Raw genomic sequence first — 18,922 nt, 5'->3', positions numbered from 1 at the left:
GGCACAGTGGTGGAAAAATGAGCTGAAGCCTAGAATTATCCAGGTGCTCTGATGTGGGGCCCTGGCACTCTAATTGGGAGCTTAAAAAGGTAACCTTGCTGATGTGGTTACATACCCTGTGGCCTATGACAAACTCTCTGTTCTTTGAAGATGACTTCTCACTTTCAGTAAGCTGAAAGAGTTCGCTTAGCTTGCTGTGTCCGTGGGTTCTACATCCTCACATTCAACCCACCACAAAGGGAAAATACTCAGAAAAAAAAAATCATGTTCATGATCAGCGTGGACAGGTTTTCTCCCTTCTCATTATTCCCTCAATCATAAAATACAACAGCTGTTTTCATAATGGTCTCGTATTATTTTAGGAGATATAGAAATTTGATAAGATGTCTCATAAAAGGGGCTTGAGCGTTTATGGGTTTTGGTATGGTCAGGGAATCCCTGTAACTGGTGTCTAATTCATAAGAGCTTTGTTGCTATTCTTGGTAGAACAATAATGTGTGGCATTCATTTTTCTAAGCTGTTGTGCTTATTCATTTCTTTAACAGATTTATTGAGAGTTCACTGTGCATAGGACATCAGCTAATAAATAACTGACACATTCTTTAATAAATCTGAATTGTGCAACTCCTTCCTCAGGAGCAGTATTGTGGCACAGCAGTTCAGCTGCTGATAGGCTCGCATCCCTTATGCCTGGGGTCAAGTCCTGCCTTTGCTTGCAATCCAGCTTCCTGCTGATGTGCACCCAGGGAGGCAGCAGTTGATGGCTTACGTACAAGTGTCCCTGCCACCCACATGGGATACCCAGATGGAGTTCCATGCTACTGGCTTGTGCATGGATCAACTCTTGTAGTTATCTGGGCAGTGAGCCAGCAAATGGAAGAACTGTCTCTCTTGCCTCCCTATGTGTCTGTCTCGCTGCCTCTCTGTCTCTCCGCCTTTCAAATAAGTCTTTTTTTAAAAAACTATGTTCGGGCCTGGCAGCATGGCCTAGCAGCTAAAGTCCTTGCCTTGAACGCGCCGGGATCCCATATGGGCGCCGGTTCTAGTCCCGGCAGCTCCACTTCCCGTCCTGCTCCCTGCTAGTGGCCTGGGGAAAGCAGTCGAGGACGGCCCAAAGCTTTGGGACCCTGCACCCGCGTGAGAGACCCGGAAGAGGTTCCAGGTTCCTGGCTTCGGATCGGCACAGCACCGGCCGTTGCACTCACTTGGGGAGTGAATCATCGGATGGAAGATCTTCCTCTCTGTCTCTCCTCCTCTCTGTATATCTGACTTTGTAATAAAATAAGTAAATCTTAAAAAAAAAAAAAAAACTATGTTCCACAGGAATTTCCTCAGGGAAATGATAAACTTAAGTTTTAAAGGTTTATTTATTTATTTGTTTGAAGGGCAGAATTACTGAGTCAGGGAGCAGGGATCTTTCATCTGCTAGTTAACTCCAAAAGATGACCACAGCATCTGGAGCTGGTCTGGTCTGAAGCCACGAGCTTCTTTAGGGTCTTTCATGTGGGTGTAGGGACCCACAGACTCGAGCTGCCTTCTGCTACTTTCCCATGCACATCAGTAGGAAGCTGGATTGGAAATGGAGCAGCTGAAACTTACACTACTTCCCTTATGGGATACCAGTGCCACAGATAGAGGTTTAAACATCCCATGCTCCTTGAGTTAAGTTTTAAAGGAGCTTATAATATAGAAAGCACATTTTATGAATGAGATGTAGCACCGGCATTGTGATGTAGTAAGTTAAGCCTGTGCCTGCAATGTTGGTATCCCATATGGGTACTGATGCAAGACCCAGCTGCTCCACTTCCAAGCCAGCTTGCTGCTAATATGCTTGGGAAAGCAGTGCAGGTGCCCGAGCCTCTGCACCCATATGGGAGACCTGCAAGAAGCTCCTGGCTGTAGCTTGGCTGGTCCCCAGACATTGTAGCCATCTGGAGAGCAAACCAGATGGAGAGGAACTCACTGATTGTCTCTACTCTGTCTGTACTTTTGTCTTTCAAATAAATGAGTAAATAGTAAATAGATATTTAAAAGCAGTGTGGTGTATTACTCTTAATACTTATAATTTATATTTTATCTTAATTGATGTGAAGGCTAGTTAGGCTTTTCTTTTTTCTCTTAAAGTTTTTTTTGTTTCTTTTTTTTAAAAATTTATTTATTTTTTTATTGCAAAGTCAGATATATATAGAGGAGGAGAGACAGAGAGGAAGATCTTCTGTTCGATAATGCACTCCCCAAGTGAGTGCAACGGCTGGTGCTGCGCTGTTTTGGAGCCAAGAGCCAGGAATCTCCACCAAGTCTCCCACACAGGTGCAGGGTTTGAAGGCTTTGGGCCATCCTCCGCTGCTTTCCCAGGCCACAAGCAGGGAGCTGGATGGGAAGCAGGACTGCTGGGATTAGAACCCATGGCCGTGTGGGATCCCAGCATGCACAAGGCAAGGACTTTAGCCGCTAGCCTATTGCGCCAGGCCCTTTTTTGTTTCTTTTTTAAAGATTTATTTATTTTTATTGCAAAGTCAGATATACAGAGAGGAGGAGAGACAGAGAGGAAGATCTTCCGTCCGATGTTTCACTCCCCAAGTGAGTGCAACGGTCGGTGCTGCGCCAATCCAAAGCCGGGAACCTGGAACCTCTTCCGGGTCTCCCGCGCGGGTGCAGTGTCCCAAAGCCTTGGGCCATGCTCGACTGCCCAGGCCACAAGCAGGGAGCAGGATGGGAAGTGGAGCTGCTGGAATTAGAACCAGTGCCCATATGGGATCCCGGCGCGTTCAAGGCGAGGACTTTAGCTGCTAGGCCATGCTGCCGGGCCCGTTTTTTTTTTTAAGATTTATTTACTTGAAAGAGAGATTTACAGAGAGGAGACACTTTCACACCACAATGGCCATGGCATTTATGACTGAGCTGATTCTAACTAAGGAGTGTCTTTCAGGCCTCCCACATGGGTTCAGGGGTCCACGTACTTGAGCCACTCTCTGCTACTTTCTCGGGCCACAAGCATAAAGTTAAATGACAATCAGAGCAGCTGGAACAGGTACCACTACCAGTGCCCGTGTGGGGTGCCTGCACCTCCTACAGGCAGAGGATCAACAGGCAGTGCTCCAGCACCTAACTATATGTTTCATTTTATTTGAAAGGGACCATGATGGAATGTTGGTATTACAGGCAGCAGCTCTCTGCTACCCCATACACCAATCTAAATTTTGTTTTTTGAAAGACTTTTGCTTATATATTGACAGGGAAGAGGTTGCTGGGGGAGAAATTCTGCATTGTCTGGCCCAGGCCAAAAGAAGGGCCTGGAACTCCATCCATGTCTACCATGTGGGCAGTGGGTCTAAGCACCTGGCCCATTCTCCCCTGCCCACCAGGCATACTAGCAGTGAGTTGGATCAGTAGTAGAGTAGCTAGGACTTATATCAATACCCACTCGATGCCAATCCTGCAGGTGGTGGCTTAACCCTCTAGACCACAGTACCAACCCTGAAAAATCTTAGTTGGCGACATATAGCATCAAAAAAAAAATGCTAATTTTTATTCCCATCAAGTTGCCTGTTTCATTTTAGCCTTTAATTTTTTATGAGTGCAACGGTTGTAAATATAAAATGCTAAACATTATCTTTCTTCTTTTTTATCAGTGTTTTAATAAAAATTCTAAATCATGTTAGCCATTTTCACAAAAAGATTTCTTGTCTTTATACTTATTTGATGTGAATTCCATATACATGCACATATATATTATATATATGTTTTTGCTACTTTTTGCCACTCATTTACCACTTTAGTTTGTATCATGGGCATTATCTTTAGAAATTTGTTTAATCATTTTAATAGTTTGGTAATCAGTAATTACCTTTTGTAATTTAGCATTTTAGCTAAAATGTAAAAATCTTGCTGCTTGGGAAATTTTCTAAGATAAGTGTATAAAGTACGATTCTCAAAGGTTTTCATTTTGTTTCTTATAATTATTATGGTCATTGGGTAATTACTGAAGAAACAATATTGTGACTATTAATTTCTTTTTAATGTTACCTCTGCTTAACCCACATTTTTGTAAATTGGAAGTAAGTATATTTTTGTTCAAGTTTCTTTAAAATAACCTTTTGAAACATGCTGTCCCTTCACATCATTTGCATATTTTCTGCAAAGGTGAAAGAAGAATCCGTGTGCATACTTTGTGCTTGCCTGTGGTCTCCACCTTGAATGAAGTCTTTCTTGGAGCTGATGTTCAAGCAATTGCAGGCTTGCTGGCCAATATGGGTAAGAGGTGTCAACACCTAGTTCAAATAGTTTTTAAGCAATAACATTAGATAAATATATGTTTTTTGTGTATACTTGGTTTCACATGTTTGATGATTTTGGGTCCTTGTGCTTGGCTGGTAAGTGGCTATTTGAGAGGCCATTGTTGTAGTATAGCAGGTAAAGCTGCAGCATCAGCATCCATGTGGACCTAAGTCCTGTCCTGAATACACCACTCTGGATCTAGCTCCCTCCTAATGGCCTGGGGAAAAGAGAGCAAACTGTGGTGTAACTATTTGGGCCTCAGCACCCATGTTGGAGACCTGGAGGAAGCTCCTGTTTCCTGACTTCAACCTGACCCAGCCCTAGCCTTTGCAGCCATTTGGGGAGTGAACCAGTGGAAGGAAGGTCTCTTCCCCTATTGCTAACTTTTTCTCTGTAATTCTACCCTTAAAATAAATAAAACCTTTTTAAAAATGAAATTTAAGAATGAGTTTATTTTGGTACAAAAACATTTTAAAATTCATTAATAAATTTTTTTATAATATTCCTTTTTCATGAACTTTTGGAAGTACCTTTCAATCTTATTTTGTTTGTACCATTGGCCAGATCATGTGAGCTAATGGAAGATTTACTAATATCTTTACTTAATTACGTTCATCTCAAGTATAGTTAGCTTTTTGATTTGTATCTTGTTTTCAAATTCTTTGTCTATGTGGATGACAGAGACAAAGCTTTCATCTACTCTTTCACTACTCAGATGCTGGGCTGAGAATGGCCAGGCCACAGGCAGCATTTAGGAACTCGTTCTAGGTCTCTCATGTGGGTGGCAGTTCCCCAGGTACTTGAGTGATCGCCTCTGCTTCCCAGTTACACATTAACAGAAGGTTGGATTTGGGAGCAGATCCACGACTTGTACCCGAGCACTACACTATGGGATCCAGGCATTCCATTGCTTCACCAGACACCTTCCCTAGGTTCCTTCGTTGGATTCTTGTTCCAGCTCTCTATCAAGGAGGACTTTCAAATGGTCCACTTGCTTCACATACAAACAGGCTGAAGCAGGGAGAGCTGGCCATTCTCTTGAATTTACTACTTGGAACCTTTTTGTGGTAATGATCCTGTGAAGGATCCACCAGCAGCAGCTAGTGTTCCGTGTTGCTGGAAGTTGGTGCCCAAGGCCTAAGGGATGTGAGGGTCACTGCCTTCTTTGTTTTTCTTTCAAATGGTTGTTGTAACAGTGTGCTCATGGTTATCATTATTATGGTAGAAAATATTAACTGCCTCTCAGGCACTGTTGATTTTTAAAATAATCTGCAGGACGGGGGTGGCCCTGAGGCTGAGTGGCCACATCTCGTGCGGGAATGCCTTTTGGAGTCCCAGCTCCTGCACTTCCAGTCTGGCTTCTGGTGATGAAAGAACAGCATTTAACAGAGGTTGACTTGGTTCTCTATTGCACGCAATTAACTGCTGTGTGTTTTGGCTCATTGTGCAGTAATAACTCTAAGAAAGATTTGGTGTAGTTATACACTGTCATCTTGACTCTTTACAGTGGATTGATAGACTCCTGTCTTACTTCTTTTGTCCCTTCCCCGCCTTGATTAGCTGTTGACAGATCCATGACTGCAAGTCTGAGCGACGCTCGAGATGCTCTGGTGAATGCCGTCATTGACTCGCTTTCCGCTTACCGAGCCTCGGTCCTCAGTAACCAGCAGCCCGGCCTCATGGTTCCTTTTTCTTTGCGACTCTTCCCACTTTTTGTGCTGGCTCTCCTTAAACAGGTAATTCAGAGGGAAACTGATATGGTGAAATATCAAAAGGCAAAATGTCTATTCTGTGAACGACTAAACACTGGAGATAAAACTTTATGCAACTTCCCAAAGATGGGAACGTTTTCTCTTATTTGACTCTTAAAAAGATTATTAACAAGAAAGTTCCAAATAAGTGGTTTACAGCAAATGTCTTGTGCATGAGATGCTTGCCAGATAAAATATTTGGGGATATTACACAAAGTTGTAATAATGAATTTTCCCTAGCGAGAATTCCTCACTCATGCCTTGCAGTCTGCAGGATATTGAGTCCCAGGACAGCACCTTACACACCAAAGTCTGATGCTCTTGGCCCTGGTGTAAAATGCAAGGATGTGTATCGCCCACACATACACACCCTCATGTGTAGATCACTTCTGGATGACTCGAAATTCCTAATAGAGTGTGGGTGTTATGCACATAGCTTTTATACTGAGTGTCTGTATTGATAAGGAATACAAATTCTGTTCAGTTTGAATCTGAGGTTGTAGAGCTGATTGTGTATTTTATTCTTGGTCCAGAAGGCACATACCCAAGTATAGTACATATTCTCATTTACATGAGAAATTTAAAAGATTAACAGAGAAGCAGAGGACATTATGATGGTCCCCAGAGGCAAGGGAGTGGGAAGCAATGTAGAGGCATTGGTCAGGGGATACAGTGTTTCAGTTACAGAGGAGAAACACATCACAAATGGGAAGCATTTGAGGAGATGGACATGCAAGCTCATTTGATTCAATCATTCCTTGTTCTCCCATTTTATGGTATCAACTTGCACACCAAAAATACATTCAGCTATAGTTTTCCATCAGTAAAAATTATTAAAAAAATTTTTTTAAGCTAGAGACATACCTACAGTTTTTTTCAGGCTCTTTCTCTTTCTTTTTCTTTCTTTTTTTTTCTTTATTTTTGACAATCTTTACATGGTTACTTAGGGCACAAAGGTTTAAGGGCTACAGGAAGGTGGGTAAGACTATTATTTCTCTTTTTTTTTTCTGTATCTGGGGCAAAGGGGGAAATAAAGGGAGAAGCCCCACCCAGCCTCCCACCCGTCCCAAGTCCCCCATGTGGGGTATGCTCCAAGGGTCTTGCTCAAGTGGTTTTGATAGTTCAGCAGTTAGGAATTGCTGCCAATCCTGCCATTCTAAGCACGATGAAGTCGCTGCAGAATCCACTGATTGACATAGTCCATCTTAGAGTCTCCGTTTGCTCAGTTTTTCGTTGCCAACATATGGCTGGAGTAGTTGATTGATTTGTTCTGACCTGTGTTGTGATGCCAGGTATCCCCTGCAGTTTCCGATAGACTGCCCTATCCTCCATATGCACCTGAATGTGCTGTCCACTGCTCTGTCTGAGCCTCTGAGGAGGCTTGGCTCTGGCATTTGCACTCCATATAGACCATGGAACCTGCACTTCTCTTCATGGTTAGAGTTTTGAGTCCGACAGTTCAACTGGGGAGATCCCAAAAGAAACTTTGTCTGAGATGGTCCCAGACCAGATTGTTGTGTTTAATTGCAAGTACAGGGCCTGGCACAGTCCATTACCCCAATCAGCTGGTGGTTGCAATTGCTGGGTTGGTTCTGTTTCTAGCCCTGTCTTCCACTGGAACCAATGGGTGTTGCAGTCCAGCCTGATTCTACCCAGCACACACTTGACTCTCACATAAACCAGTGGGAGCTGTAGCCTAGTCAGAGCAACCCACAATAACCTCCACCAGACCTGTCCCCTGCCCTAGTTCCTGTGCTTGCCAGTATGTGTAGCAGATTAGTCCAGTCTGTCCCACATCCCATTCAGCTCTTATACATGTCATTGGGCATTGAAGCCTACTTTAAATCAACCAGCTCCACTATCCAGTCCACACACATGCCATGTCTTGTCTTTGGGTTCAAATGTTCTCTCTGGCAGTAGCTTTTCCTTCTCTGTCCCTCTAGTTCCTTGTGTATAGCTAAGGTGAGAGGGCTTTTGCTTTAATACTTCTTGGTGTTCCTTGCCTGGTCATTGGCCCTACCTCTACCTCCCAAAAAGAAAGAAAACTTTGCCTGATAGAATAAGCTGTTTTATCAGTGTCTGATATTTAATATCAAAATTCATCGACTGGGCCCGGCGGCATGGCCTAGCGGCTAAAGTCCTCGCCTTGAAAGCCCCGGGATCCCATATGGACGCCGGTTCTAATCCCAGCAGCTCCGCTTCCCATCCAGCTCCCTGCTTGTGGCCTGGGAAAGCAGTTGAGGATGGCCCAATGCATTGGGACCCTGCACCCGCGTGGGAGACCCGGAAGAGGTTCCAGGTTCCCGGCATCGGATTGGCGCGCATCAGCCTGTTGCGGCTCACTTGGGGAGTGAATCATCGGATGGAAGATCTTCCTCTCTGTCTCTCCTCCTCTGTGTATATCTGGCTGTAATAAAATGAATAAATCTTTAAAAAAAATTCATCAACTTAAGTTAACTTTCCTTTGTTTATATGCTAATATAAATAAAGCACATGGGAGCATGTCCCAGATTCTAGAACGGACAATGAGCTACGGCGTGTTAATGTTTGTATTTTTCTGAACCCCAGGATTTACCTTTCTAGTGGGTATGATTTCTTGGGGAGAAGAACAACCCATTATTCACATTCGTGATAGAAAAGGCTTTTGAATTTTTTTGAAAGATTTATTTATTTTTATTGCAAAGTCAGATATGTATAGAGAAGAGGCCACAAGCAGGGAGCTGGATCAGAAGCGGAGCCGCCAGAACTGGAGCCGCCAGAACCAGAACCAGCACCCATATGGGATCCTGGTGTGTGCAAGACAAGGACTTTTAGCCACTAGGCCACTGTGCTGGGCTGAAGGCTTTTGAATTTTAATTTCTTGTTTCTTAACTCAAATTGTGTATTTTCATTTATGAATCTATGTGACTAGAAGTAACATAAATATTTAAATTTGGAGCAGCTATCGCTCTTGAAGTAAGTTAAACTTCTATCCGCAGCACCAGCATGCTATATGAGCACTGTTTCAAACATTTTTTTAAATGATTTATTCATTTTTTTATTTGAAAGAATTACAGAGAGATGGGTATGGAGGGGGAGGGGTGAGTTTTTCCATCTGTTGTTTACTCCCCAGACAGCTGCAGTGTTCAGCACTGGTTCAGGCCATAGGCAGTAGACAGGAGCCTCTTTGGAATTTATTTGTGGATGGCAGGGGCTCCAGCACTTGGGCCATCTTCCTTAATGTTTTTTTCTGGCTGGTAGCAGGGAACTGGATTAGAAGTGCAGCAGCCAGGACACAAACCAACAGCTATTTGGAATGCAAGCTCATAGCTTTACCTGCTATACAACCATGGCAGCCTTGAATATTTCACATTTTACTGTTTAAAAACCTGAGTTCTTGGGACATGTGCAGCGGTGTACAGGTTAATCTCATGCCTGCAGTGCTGTAATCTCATATGGAGAACAGTTCATGTCCCTGCTGATGAACTTCCTGATCTAGCACTCTGCTTATGGTTTGGAAAAACAGCAGAGAATAGCCCAAATCCTTCGGCCTCTGCACTCAACTTGGGCAACCTGGAAGAAGCTCCTGGCTCCTGGCTTTAGACCAGTCCAGCTTCAGCCATCGTGACCATTTGAGGAATGAACCAGCAGATGAAAGATCTCTCTTGTCTCTTGCTCTCTCTCTTTCTGTAACTGTTTCAAGTTAAATGAATAAATCTTTTAAAGAATAATCATATATTAAAAAAGAAATCTGAGCTCTTTTCGCTCCTTCATATCTCTTTGGTCTTTCCTGTCCTCTTGTGTTTTATCTGTTGCAGTGTATTTTTACCCTTTCTTTGATAGTCATTAGATTACTGGGTCACTTTCATGATATGGTAGACAGTATTTAGGTCTGTTTTACTGATTAGGGAACAGACATGAAAAAGCGTAATAAAAATGAACAGAAACTGCTAATCCTGTCAGGTAGTTGTATTTTAAAAACTCAGATTTAATGGTTTCTATATGCATTCTTTAAATGCCTTTTTGGAGACAAATGAGGTGTTTTTAATTTTTTTATTATCATTATTACAGAAATCATTCCAGACTGGGACAAATGCACGTCTAGATGAACGTATTTTTGCTATGTGTCAAGTGAAAAGTCAGCCCTTGGTTCACCTTATGCTTACCACGCATCCCAGTTTGTACAGAGTCGACAATCTCTCAGATGAGGTAAGATTGATTTTCTATCTTAGTAGCTTTTCCTTTTCTTTAAAAGAAAAAATTTTTTTTATTTTATTATTTTATGATACAGTTCCATAGGTTCTGGGATTTCCCTCTCCCTTTCTTCATGACCCTTCCCACCACTCATTTCCCCTATCTTATTACAGTAGTGTAATTCTTCATAAATAGTCAAAACTCATGATTTAGCCTTTCTAATGGAATTGCTGCCTTCCAGTTATTTTTCTAAATGATAGGCAAAGAAAGAAGAGGAAAGGCATCCGACATATGTTTGATAGACCTTTTAGAAAATATCAGTTTGTTTCTTTGGCCACATACATGCACATTTACAAGAGCAGTGGTATTGTGGACAGGAGGGGAATGGGTACTATTCATAAAGGAATGCCTCCAATATGTGGCCAAGGCAAAGCTGGAAGTCTGTAGTGTCACTCAGCATGCTGGTGGCACTGCTGTAAACAAACATGTTAATGTGAGTATTGAGTATGCTAAACACACTAAGAACCCAGATAGCTTTGTTAATCAGATGAAGGAAAATGAGCAGAGAAAAAAGCAAGCCAAAGGGAAAGGTTCCCGGGTGCGCACCAGCCTCCACCCCAACAAGTCCACTTTGTCAGAATCTGCGGGAAGGAGCATGGCCTCCTAGAACCCCTGGCATATGAGCTCGTGCCGCAGTGTAGGGAGGAAATAGAATCTCTAGACTATAAAAGTGTTTCTTAAAAAAAAATACTCTAACCAATTAACATAACAAATGCAGTACATTGTATATCTTTAATTCAGAGAATAAAAACAATCATTTAAATATGAAGCACTATTTACATTGGTTGTGATGTTGTCAGAACTTGATTAGCTGTAAAACTTGAGCAGGAGCCAGCGTGGGAGACTGAAAATGAAGCTCCTGGCTTTGAATTAACTCCAACTCCTGTGGCCATCTGGGGAGTGAACCAGTATATGGAAGATCTTTTGTCTCTCCTTCTCCCCATTAATCTGATCTGTCTTTCCAATAAAAAATAAAAATAAGTCTTGAAAGTCAGATATACAGAGAAAAGGAGAGATAGAGAAGTAGATCTTCTGTCTGATGATGAACTCCCTAATTGACTGCAATAGGCAGTGCTGCGCCAATCCAAAGGCAGGAGTCTGGAACTTCATCCAGGTCTCCCACATGGGTGCAGGGTCCCAAGACTTTGGGCCATTCTCTACTGCTTTCCCAGGCCACAGGCAGGGAGCTGGATGGGAAGTGGAATAGCTGGGATTAGACCCATGCCCAGATGGGATCCCTTGAATGTGAGAACTTTAACTGATACACTATCATGCCGGGCCCAAATTTAACTCTTTCTTATCAACCTTCTTTACTGGATTTCCAGAAAGAGGGCTTTCTTAGTTTCTCTTTCATTTTAGCAGGCCTCTGGCCAAGATCTGATAAGCCTTCCTTGGGGGCTACAGTCTCTTGGCTGTTTATAATTCCTAAGCCCAGAGGTCTTAACATGCTGTGGTGCTCAGTACTTAAAGAGCTAAGTCTTATTATTGTAGGGAAAAGAACAGTTTTCCAAAATCAGCATGAAAAATGTGAAGAAAGTGTGCCAACGCACAGAGTGAAAAAAATATTTTTTTTTACCTAGTTTTTTTTTGCTTTTGCAATTTGCATCCTAATGTGTTTTGCAGCTTTAAGCATTATACGAAATAATTATATGTAGGACTTTTAGGACAATTAACTATAATGTACCAAGCAGCTCTTACCATCACTACCTTATATAATAAAGTATATTTTCACATATATAAGAATTCATTTTTTTAAAGTTTTATTTTTGTGTTTTTATTTTTAATTAAAAAAGCAGATTTACAGAGAGGAGAGACAGAGGCAAAGATCTTCAGGCAGCTGGTTTACTCCCCAAGTGGCTGCAACAGACAGAACTGAACCAGTCCAAAGCCAGAAGCTTCTTCCAGGTCTCCCACGTAGTTGTAAGGTCCCAAGGCATTGGGCCAACCTCTACTGCTTTCCCAGGCCACAGGCATGGAGCTGGATTGAAAGTGGAGTACTCAGGACATTAGCCAGTGCCCATATGTGACACTGGTGTTGCAAGGAAGAGTTAGCCAGTCTAATGACCATGCCAACCCCTGTATTGTCATTTTTAAAGCAGTAGTTTAGAACATTCCTGAGACTGAGAGTGGCTTTGTTTAGATAAGTGATAAATATTTCCTTTTTTAAAATTTAAATATTGTTAAGCAGGGCCTGGTGCGATGGCCTAGTGGCTAGAGTCCTCACCTTGCACATGCCACAATCCCATATGGGTGCCAGTTCTAATCCCGGTAGCCCTGCTTATATATAAATATATATATAATATATATATGATGTAATTAATATATATATATTTAAGGAGATATATATATATATATATATATATATATATATATATATATATAATAATTTCCCTAAGTCAGATCAGAACTCTTGAAGGTAGCATTCATTTAGTTTTCCCATCTTGTTTAGTTATGACTCCACCTCATCTGTGTCTGATAGCTCTCTTTTTTTGACTTAATTCCTCAGGGCGCCCTCAACATCAATGACAGAACAATACCTCAGCCCCCACTTCTTCAGCTCTCAGTGGAAAAGCTGAGCAGAGACGGGGCTTTCCTCATGGATGCAGGCTCGGTGAGTGACTGACTCGTGCCACCTCTTTCAGCCTCTGGCTGCCTGCCTGTCCGCTCTCTTCCTCACAGGATGGCAGGCTCTTCACCTCCAGGTCTGTGTTTGTGGTCACCTTCTTGTTTCATGACAAAAATAAAATGTCCCATTGAAAGCTTGTATACTCACTGAATGCCCTTGTGCTTTTGAACTTTTGAAGTGTCCTCTGGGTCAAGCTGAGTCAGCTTGCTAAGCACTGCACCGCCTTGCCGTCTCACAGTGTTTCATTCCTGTCCTTAGGTCCTGATGCTTTGGATTGGAAAAAATTGTGCTCCGCATTTCCTAAGCCACGTTCTAGGAGTTCAAAACTATGCATCAATTCCACAGATTATGGTAAATCTCAATAGCTTTAAAGCATATTTCAAAGGTTGTAAATACAGGAGTATTCCATTTTAGAATCAGAAATTACTGCTACAAATCTTTCCAAAGACCAATTTTCCTGATAGTTTCTTTTCCAACTGAAAATACTCATTTTATGTCTAAGTGCCTTTGTGTCATTGACTTTTCTGTTCTTGTATTTTTTCTACTTTTTTTTTAATTTGAAAAGCAGTTAGAGAAAAAGGGATCTTCCATATGCTGGTTCATTTCTCAAATGGCTGCAATGACTGGACTGGGCCATTCTGAAGCTAGGAGCTATGAACTTACCTGGTCTCATCATGGTTGACAGGAGGCCAAGCACATGAACCTCATCTGCTGTTTTCTTAGGAACATTAGACAGGAGCAGCTGCTCCTCCAAGTGGTGTCCATATTGGCTGGTGGAAGTGTAGGCAGTACTTAACCCACGATTCACAGTGCTGGCCACCTTAGGTTGTTACGAAAGTATACTTGGTACGGGAATTGTGGTGCTATGGGTTAAGCCAAGGTCTGTAACACCAATTCAGGTTGTTCCATTTCTGATCCAGCTTCTGCTCATGCGCCTAAGAAAGCAGCAGAAGTTGGCCCAAGTGCTGGGGGTTCCCTACACCTAGATGGGAGACTAAGGAGGACATCTACGCTCCTGGCTTCAAGCTGACCATGGAAGTGAATTGACAGATGGAAATCTCTTTATCTTTCCCTCTCTATCTCTGTAACTATGTTTAAATAAATAATTAAAAAACATTTTTTTTGTTTATTTTTATTTGGAAGGCAGATTTACAGAGAGAAGGAGAAGGACAGAGAGACATATCTTTAATGCACTGATTCACTCCCTAAGTGACTGCAATCGCTGCATCTGAGCTGATCCAAAGCCAGGAGTCAGGAGTTTCTTCCTGGTCTCCCACATGGGTGCAGAGTCTCAAGGCTTTGTGCCCTTGGATTATATTCTATTTAATCACCTTATTTTGCATTTGTGGAAGTCATTTAAGGACTTACGTATTTAAACAACATTTCATGACTGGGACCATGGTATAGTAGGCTCAGACTCTGTACCATTGGCATGCAGTATGGGTGCTGCTTTGAACTGCAGCTGCTGCACTTCAATCCAGGTCCCTGCTGTTTGTCTGGAAGGGCAGCAGAGGATGGTCCAAGCGCTAGAGCCGCTGTATGCATGTAGGAGATCAGGAAGAAGCTCCTGTATCCTGGCTTCAGACTAGCCCAACTGTGGCCATTGCAGCCAGGTGAAATGTGATCCAGCAGATGGAAGATTTCTCTGCCTCTCCTTATGTCTTTGTAAAAATGCCTTTCAAATAGAAATACACAAATCTTAAAAAGAAAAAAAAAAAAAGGAAGGAGAAAGAAAAAGAAAGACAAAGAAAGTAGTTTGGCAAGGTTAGCATTTATTTAGTGGTTAGGATATATGGGTCACTTATTGGAGTACCTGGGTCAGATGCCCTTTTTGGCTCCTGGCTCTGTGGCCCTAGGGAGGTACTGGTGATCATTCAGGCTGTTAGGTTTCTGCTACACACATGGGAGACCTGAATTGGGTTGAAACTTCTGGCTTGAGCCTTGTTGCAGCCCTGGATGCTGCAAGCGTATAGGGGATGAACCAACAGGCGGAAGTAGTTTGTCTTCTATCTGTCTCTGTCTCTAAACTAAGCAGTAATTTAAAGTTAAGACAAAAAAGTTTGCTTACTTCTATTTTAGATTCTTAGGACATCGTGGTCCCTACCCAAGCAATAGTAGCATCAACTGGGAGTTGGTCAAATTGTTAATCTTAGTATCCTCTCCATGTGACTGCAGACCAATCAGATCACCATGTGAACCACATACATGTTGTAAATGGGAAAGTACTGTAGAGCACACATGTTATATAGAGAGTAAGGTGGATATTATTGGTTTTGTATAATGTACATTTTATAGAGATAGTAAATCGGGTATTAACTGTTTTTTTTTCTTAACAGACAGACCTTCCAGAACTTGATACACCAGAATCTGCCAGAATGATTGCTTTCATCTCTTGGCTTAGAGAACAGAGACCATTTTTCCCGATACTTTATGTAATAAGGTGAGTTGTGTTTTTCATTTGCTATTAGTTGGTTTGGTATCACAAGGATTTGATTTGAACAATAGAAAAACAAGAGGCTTCAATAGGTTTTTAAACATGTAATTAAAAGATACTTTGATACAGTAATGTTTGAAATCTAAACATTGGATCCAACACAATAATGCCAAGGTTAAATCCCCAGGATCCCATATGGGTGCCAGTTCGTGTCCCAGCTGCTCTTCCCATCAAGCTCCCTGCTTGTGGCTTGTGAAAGCAGTATAGGGTGGGCTTGCACCCACATGGGAGATCTAGAAGAAGCTCCTGGCTCCTGCCCTCTGATGGGCTCTGCTCTGGCCATTGCGGCTATTTGGAGAATAAACCATTGGATGGAAGAACGTTTTCTCAGTCTTTCCTTATCTGACTTTCCGATAAAAATAAATAAATCCTTTAAAAAAAAATGAGAAAAATCCACTTTTTCATGAACTTTTTGAAGAGTCCTTGTATGTGTTCAATGCTTATGGCAATCTTTGATAAGAATATAGAAACCAAAATGAAACCAAATCCTTCGCAATAAATGTTACTTGGGTTGGTGTGGTGGCACAACTGATTTCCTTTGCCTGCATCCCACACTGTCGTGTTGATTTGAATCATGGCTGTTGTGCTTGAGATTCTGCAGTGTACCTGGGAGGGCAGCGGAGGATGGGCATCATCCTTGCGCCTTTGTCACCCATACGTTGTTCCTGGCTCTGGCTCTGGCTCAGTCCAGCCCTTGCCCTTAGGGGCCTGTGGGGAGTGAACCAGTATTTGAAAGTTATTTCTCTGACTCCCTGACTTTCAAAAATAAATAAATCGTGAAAACAATAAATAAATCTGCTACATTCTGTTTTATATCCAATGACTGAAATCACTTAACTTTTAATGAACTTTTTAGTTAAAAAGCTTAACTGTTTATCCTCATTCCACTTTAAATGTTCTACTAAGCAACTTGCAGTTTGCATAATCAACAAAAATTTCAAGAGAAAGACTTCTAGAAGTAGACAGCTGTGTGGTGACTATTATTGATAGTTATCATCCTGTGTCAAAAGCCAGGTGACAATTGAATTGTATGGAATGTAAATGATTATTTTTGCCTTTAATCCTTCAGGGATGAGAGTCCAATGAAAGTAAACTTCCTTCAAAACATGGTCGAAGACAGGACAGAATCTGCGCTGTCCTATTATGAATTCCTGTTGCATATACAGCAGCAAGTGAACAAGTGAAGAGATGAAGACATTTGATTTAGTTACTTCTAAGGAAAGTCAGAATAACGCAGAATACCCGGGGATGTGTAATACTTCCTTTTCTATGAGTTTGTAGACTGATAGGATGATTAAGATGTTCTCACTGTGATTTCAACAAACTATAGCAAATAAAGGACCACAGCAGAGAATCAAAATGCAACTCTGAAATACTGTATTTTTCAAATCAAAATGTATCTACATAAGATTAGATACCTTTTTTTCCTTTGCCAGTTATGTTTGAGTTATTATGGATTGAAATAAGAGAAGACAATATTGCAGAGGCAAAGTACATTTTGTAAAATAAAGACTTCTGTGTTCCACATGTATATTTCTCATTTTTTATTTTTCTGATTTTTTTTGGCTGCTACATTTAAGACCTCACAACCTAAGTGTTGCAGGGAAGTTTCAAATTCATCGATAAATAACCTTTTTAAAATAAAATTCAGAAGTAAAAGAATACAGAAAATGAAAGTTTGTTCCCGAAGCTGGTTTTCCTTTTTTTCAGGAAGAAAAAAGATCATGTTAAGTAAACTAACTGTGGCTCTAGAGGACTGTGAAGTAAGGCGTTCAAGCTTTCACATCTGTCAGTATTCTCTGTTTCTTAAGAACAAAGACAGTTTGATTTGAACTGCAAACTGTAATTAGATAATTTCCTGCTTTGGCTGAAGAAGACTTGTACAAAGAATTGGAGCTGTCTTCATAAGTTTTTGTGACTGGTAATGATTACAGGATGATGAAAACTTCATTTGGATGTTTCAAGTAGGTTTTATTTAATCTGTTCTGTATTGTATATTGGAAGTGTTATTTTGCGTGAAATGGAAGTGAACAAAGTTCAAGGTTTCATCAGTGGTATATCAACTGCATCAGTAACATTTTTGTCTAAGGAATTTAACTGTTAAATTGGATGCCACTTATAAAACATATTTATTCTTGCATATTAAGATATTAATGATTAAGTGCTACCGTCTGATTTAGTAACAAGAGTGCACAAGTCCATTATGTTCAGATGTTCAGATATGTAAGAAGTTAAGTTTTCTGAACGTGTTCTTAAGACTGCATTTTTGATTCGGCTAGAAAAATAGTCAAAACTATTGATTGCTTTTGTTTACAAGTAAATTATACATCTGTATATTTAAAGTGCTGTGATACGATATCTGAAAAGTGCGGCTCATTTTCACTGATTGCGTATGAACTTCTTTAAAGATGTTCATATGTGATACTTGATGAAGAGATCCTTTGTTTTTTTTTTAATGGGTTAGAAATGTGTTTACAATCTTCTGTGATCACCAATGATATAGTAACTTTCAGGTTTCTATCTCTCGGGGATGACTTTGGCTGAGCTGTCAGGCCAGAAGAAGCAGGACTCTCGGAAGAATACACCTGTTTATGGCTGACTTACAGTCGGTGTGCCCTGTAAGACTACCGTGAGGTTTTTGTTTTTGTTTTTGTTTTCAGTGCACATGTAACATTGAGCCCAAGTTTTCTTGAAAGCCGCTCCATTTATTGAGACAAAATTTTGAGACTGGCAAATTGAAATAATTTTTTTTTTTAAGTTTTCCCCTCTTCTAAAGAAAGAAACAGAGTCACTGTGTACTGATGTTTCTGAAACTGCCTCCAATTTAGCTCTTCATGTAATTTTCAGTGTTGAGCACAGTTTTAAAGAATTTTCCAGAGGGAAATGTGTGTGTTTTTCGGGTTCACCTTCCTTGTGCCTCACTACATCCCGAAGAGGGGATGACTTGTTATTGCCACTTGAGTTGCTAGTATAACCCACAAATTTACTTTGGGAGTTTATTTTAGATATTGTGTAACATCTGCAGTCCAGAATGATTTTATAACAGAGCATAAGACACATAACAATTTAGGATTCATAATATTTGTTCTCCAAATAATGAGAGAATGAATGAGTCTTTTGGGGATATTGATATAAAGCAATTATTTTTTGCAATATTGAATGTGTTTTTTAGTTTGATTTTTTTCTTTCTAGTAGGGCACTACTTTCCATCATCTGATTACTTTTTGATGTAAAACAACTAATATTTACACTATGCCATATTTTTTTTATTGTAGTTGTAAATTATGAAAGATCCTTGAATTTTCTATAGATCTACAACTACTAAAGTAAAAGACAAGGGTGACCTTGGTGTTTAAATCTGAGCATGGCAGTTCTACCATAAAAAGTACTCTATTTTTCTAATTTCTAGAATTTTTAAAATGACATTTCTGTAAGTCTGACATACTAATAATATTCACTTGAGCAGTACCATTTATTTTAGTTTGCGTATATTTACATTGTTTTTAATTTAATGTAATGTACTGAGTCTAATAGACTGTT

At 40.8% G+C, this 18,922-nt stretch overlaps 1 protein-coding gene across 2 annotated transcripts in view; it reads left to right on the top strand.

The window, feature by feature from the left end:
* The window catches only part of SEC24A (SEC24 homolog A, COPII coat complex component), a 69,553-nt gene extending 52,644 nt beyond the window's left edge, over nt 1–16,909 (top strand). For both annotated transcript variants that reach the window (XM_058677286.1, XM_004586414.4), the window contains exons 17-23: nt 4,144–4,254; nt 5,839–6,014; nt 10,080–10,217; nt 12,769–12,873; nt 13,147–13,239; nt 15,225–15,328; nt 16,452–16,909. In XM_058677286.1, coding sequence (XP_058533269.1) covers nt 4,144–4,254; nt 5,839–6,014; nt 10,080–10,217; nt 12,769–12,873; nt 13,147–13,239; nt 15,225–15,328; nt 16,452–16,566 — 842 coding nt within the window. In that variant the 3' untranslated portion in view covers nt 16,567–16,909. The remainder of the gene's footprint in view (nt 1–4,143; nt 4,255–5,838; nt 6,015–10,079; nt 10,218–12,768; nt 12,874–13,146; nt 13,240–15,224; nt 15,329–16,451) is intronic.
* The last annotated feature ends 2,013 nt before the right edge of the window (nt 16,910–18,922 follow it).

Source organism: Ochotona princeps, chromosome 19 (assembly GCF_030435755.1).
Source record: "Ochotona princeps isolate mOchPri1 chromosome 19, mOchPri1.hap1, whole genome shotgun sequence".
NCBI classification, from domain to species: domain Eukaryota; kingdom Metazoa; phylum Chordata; class Mammalia; order Lagomorpha; family Ochotonidae; genus Ochotona; species Ochotona princeps.
Note: the sequence above shows the minus strand (reverse complement) of the source record. Positions and strands in the feature narration are given on the sequence as shown.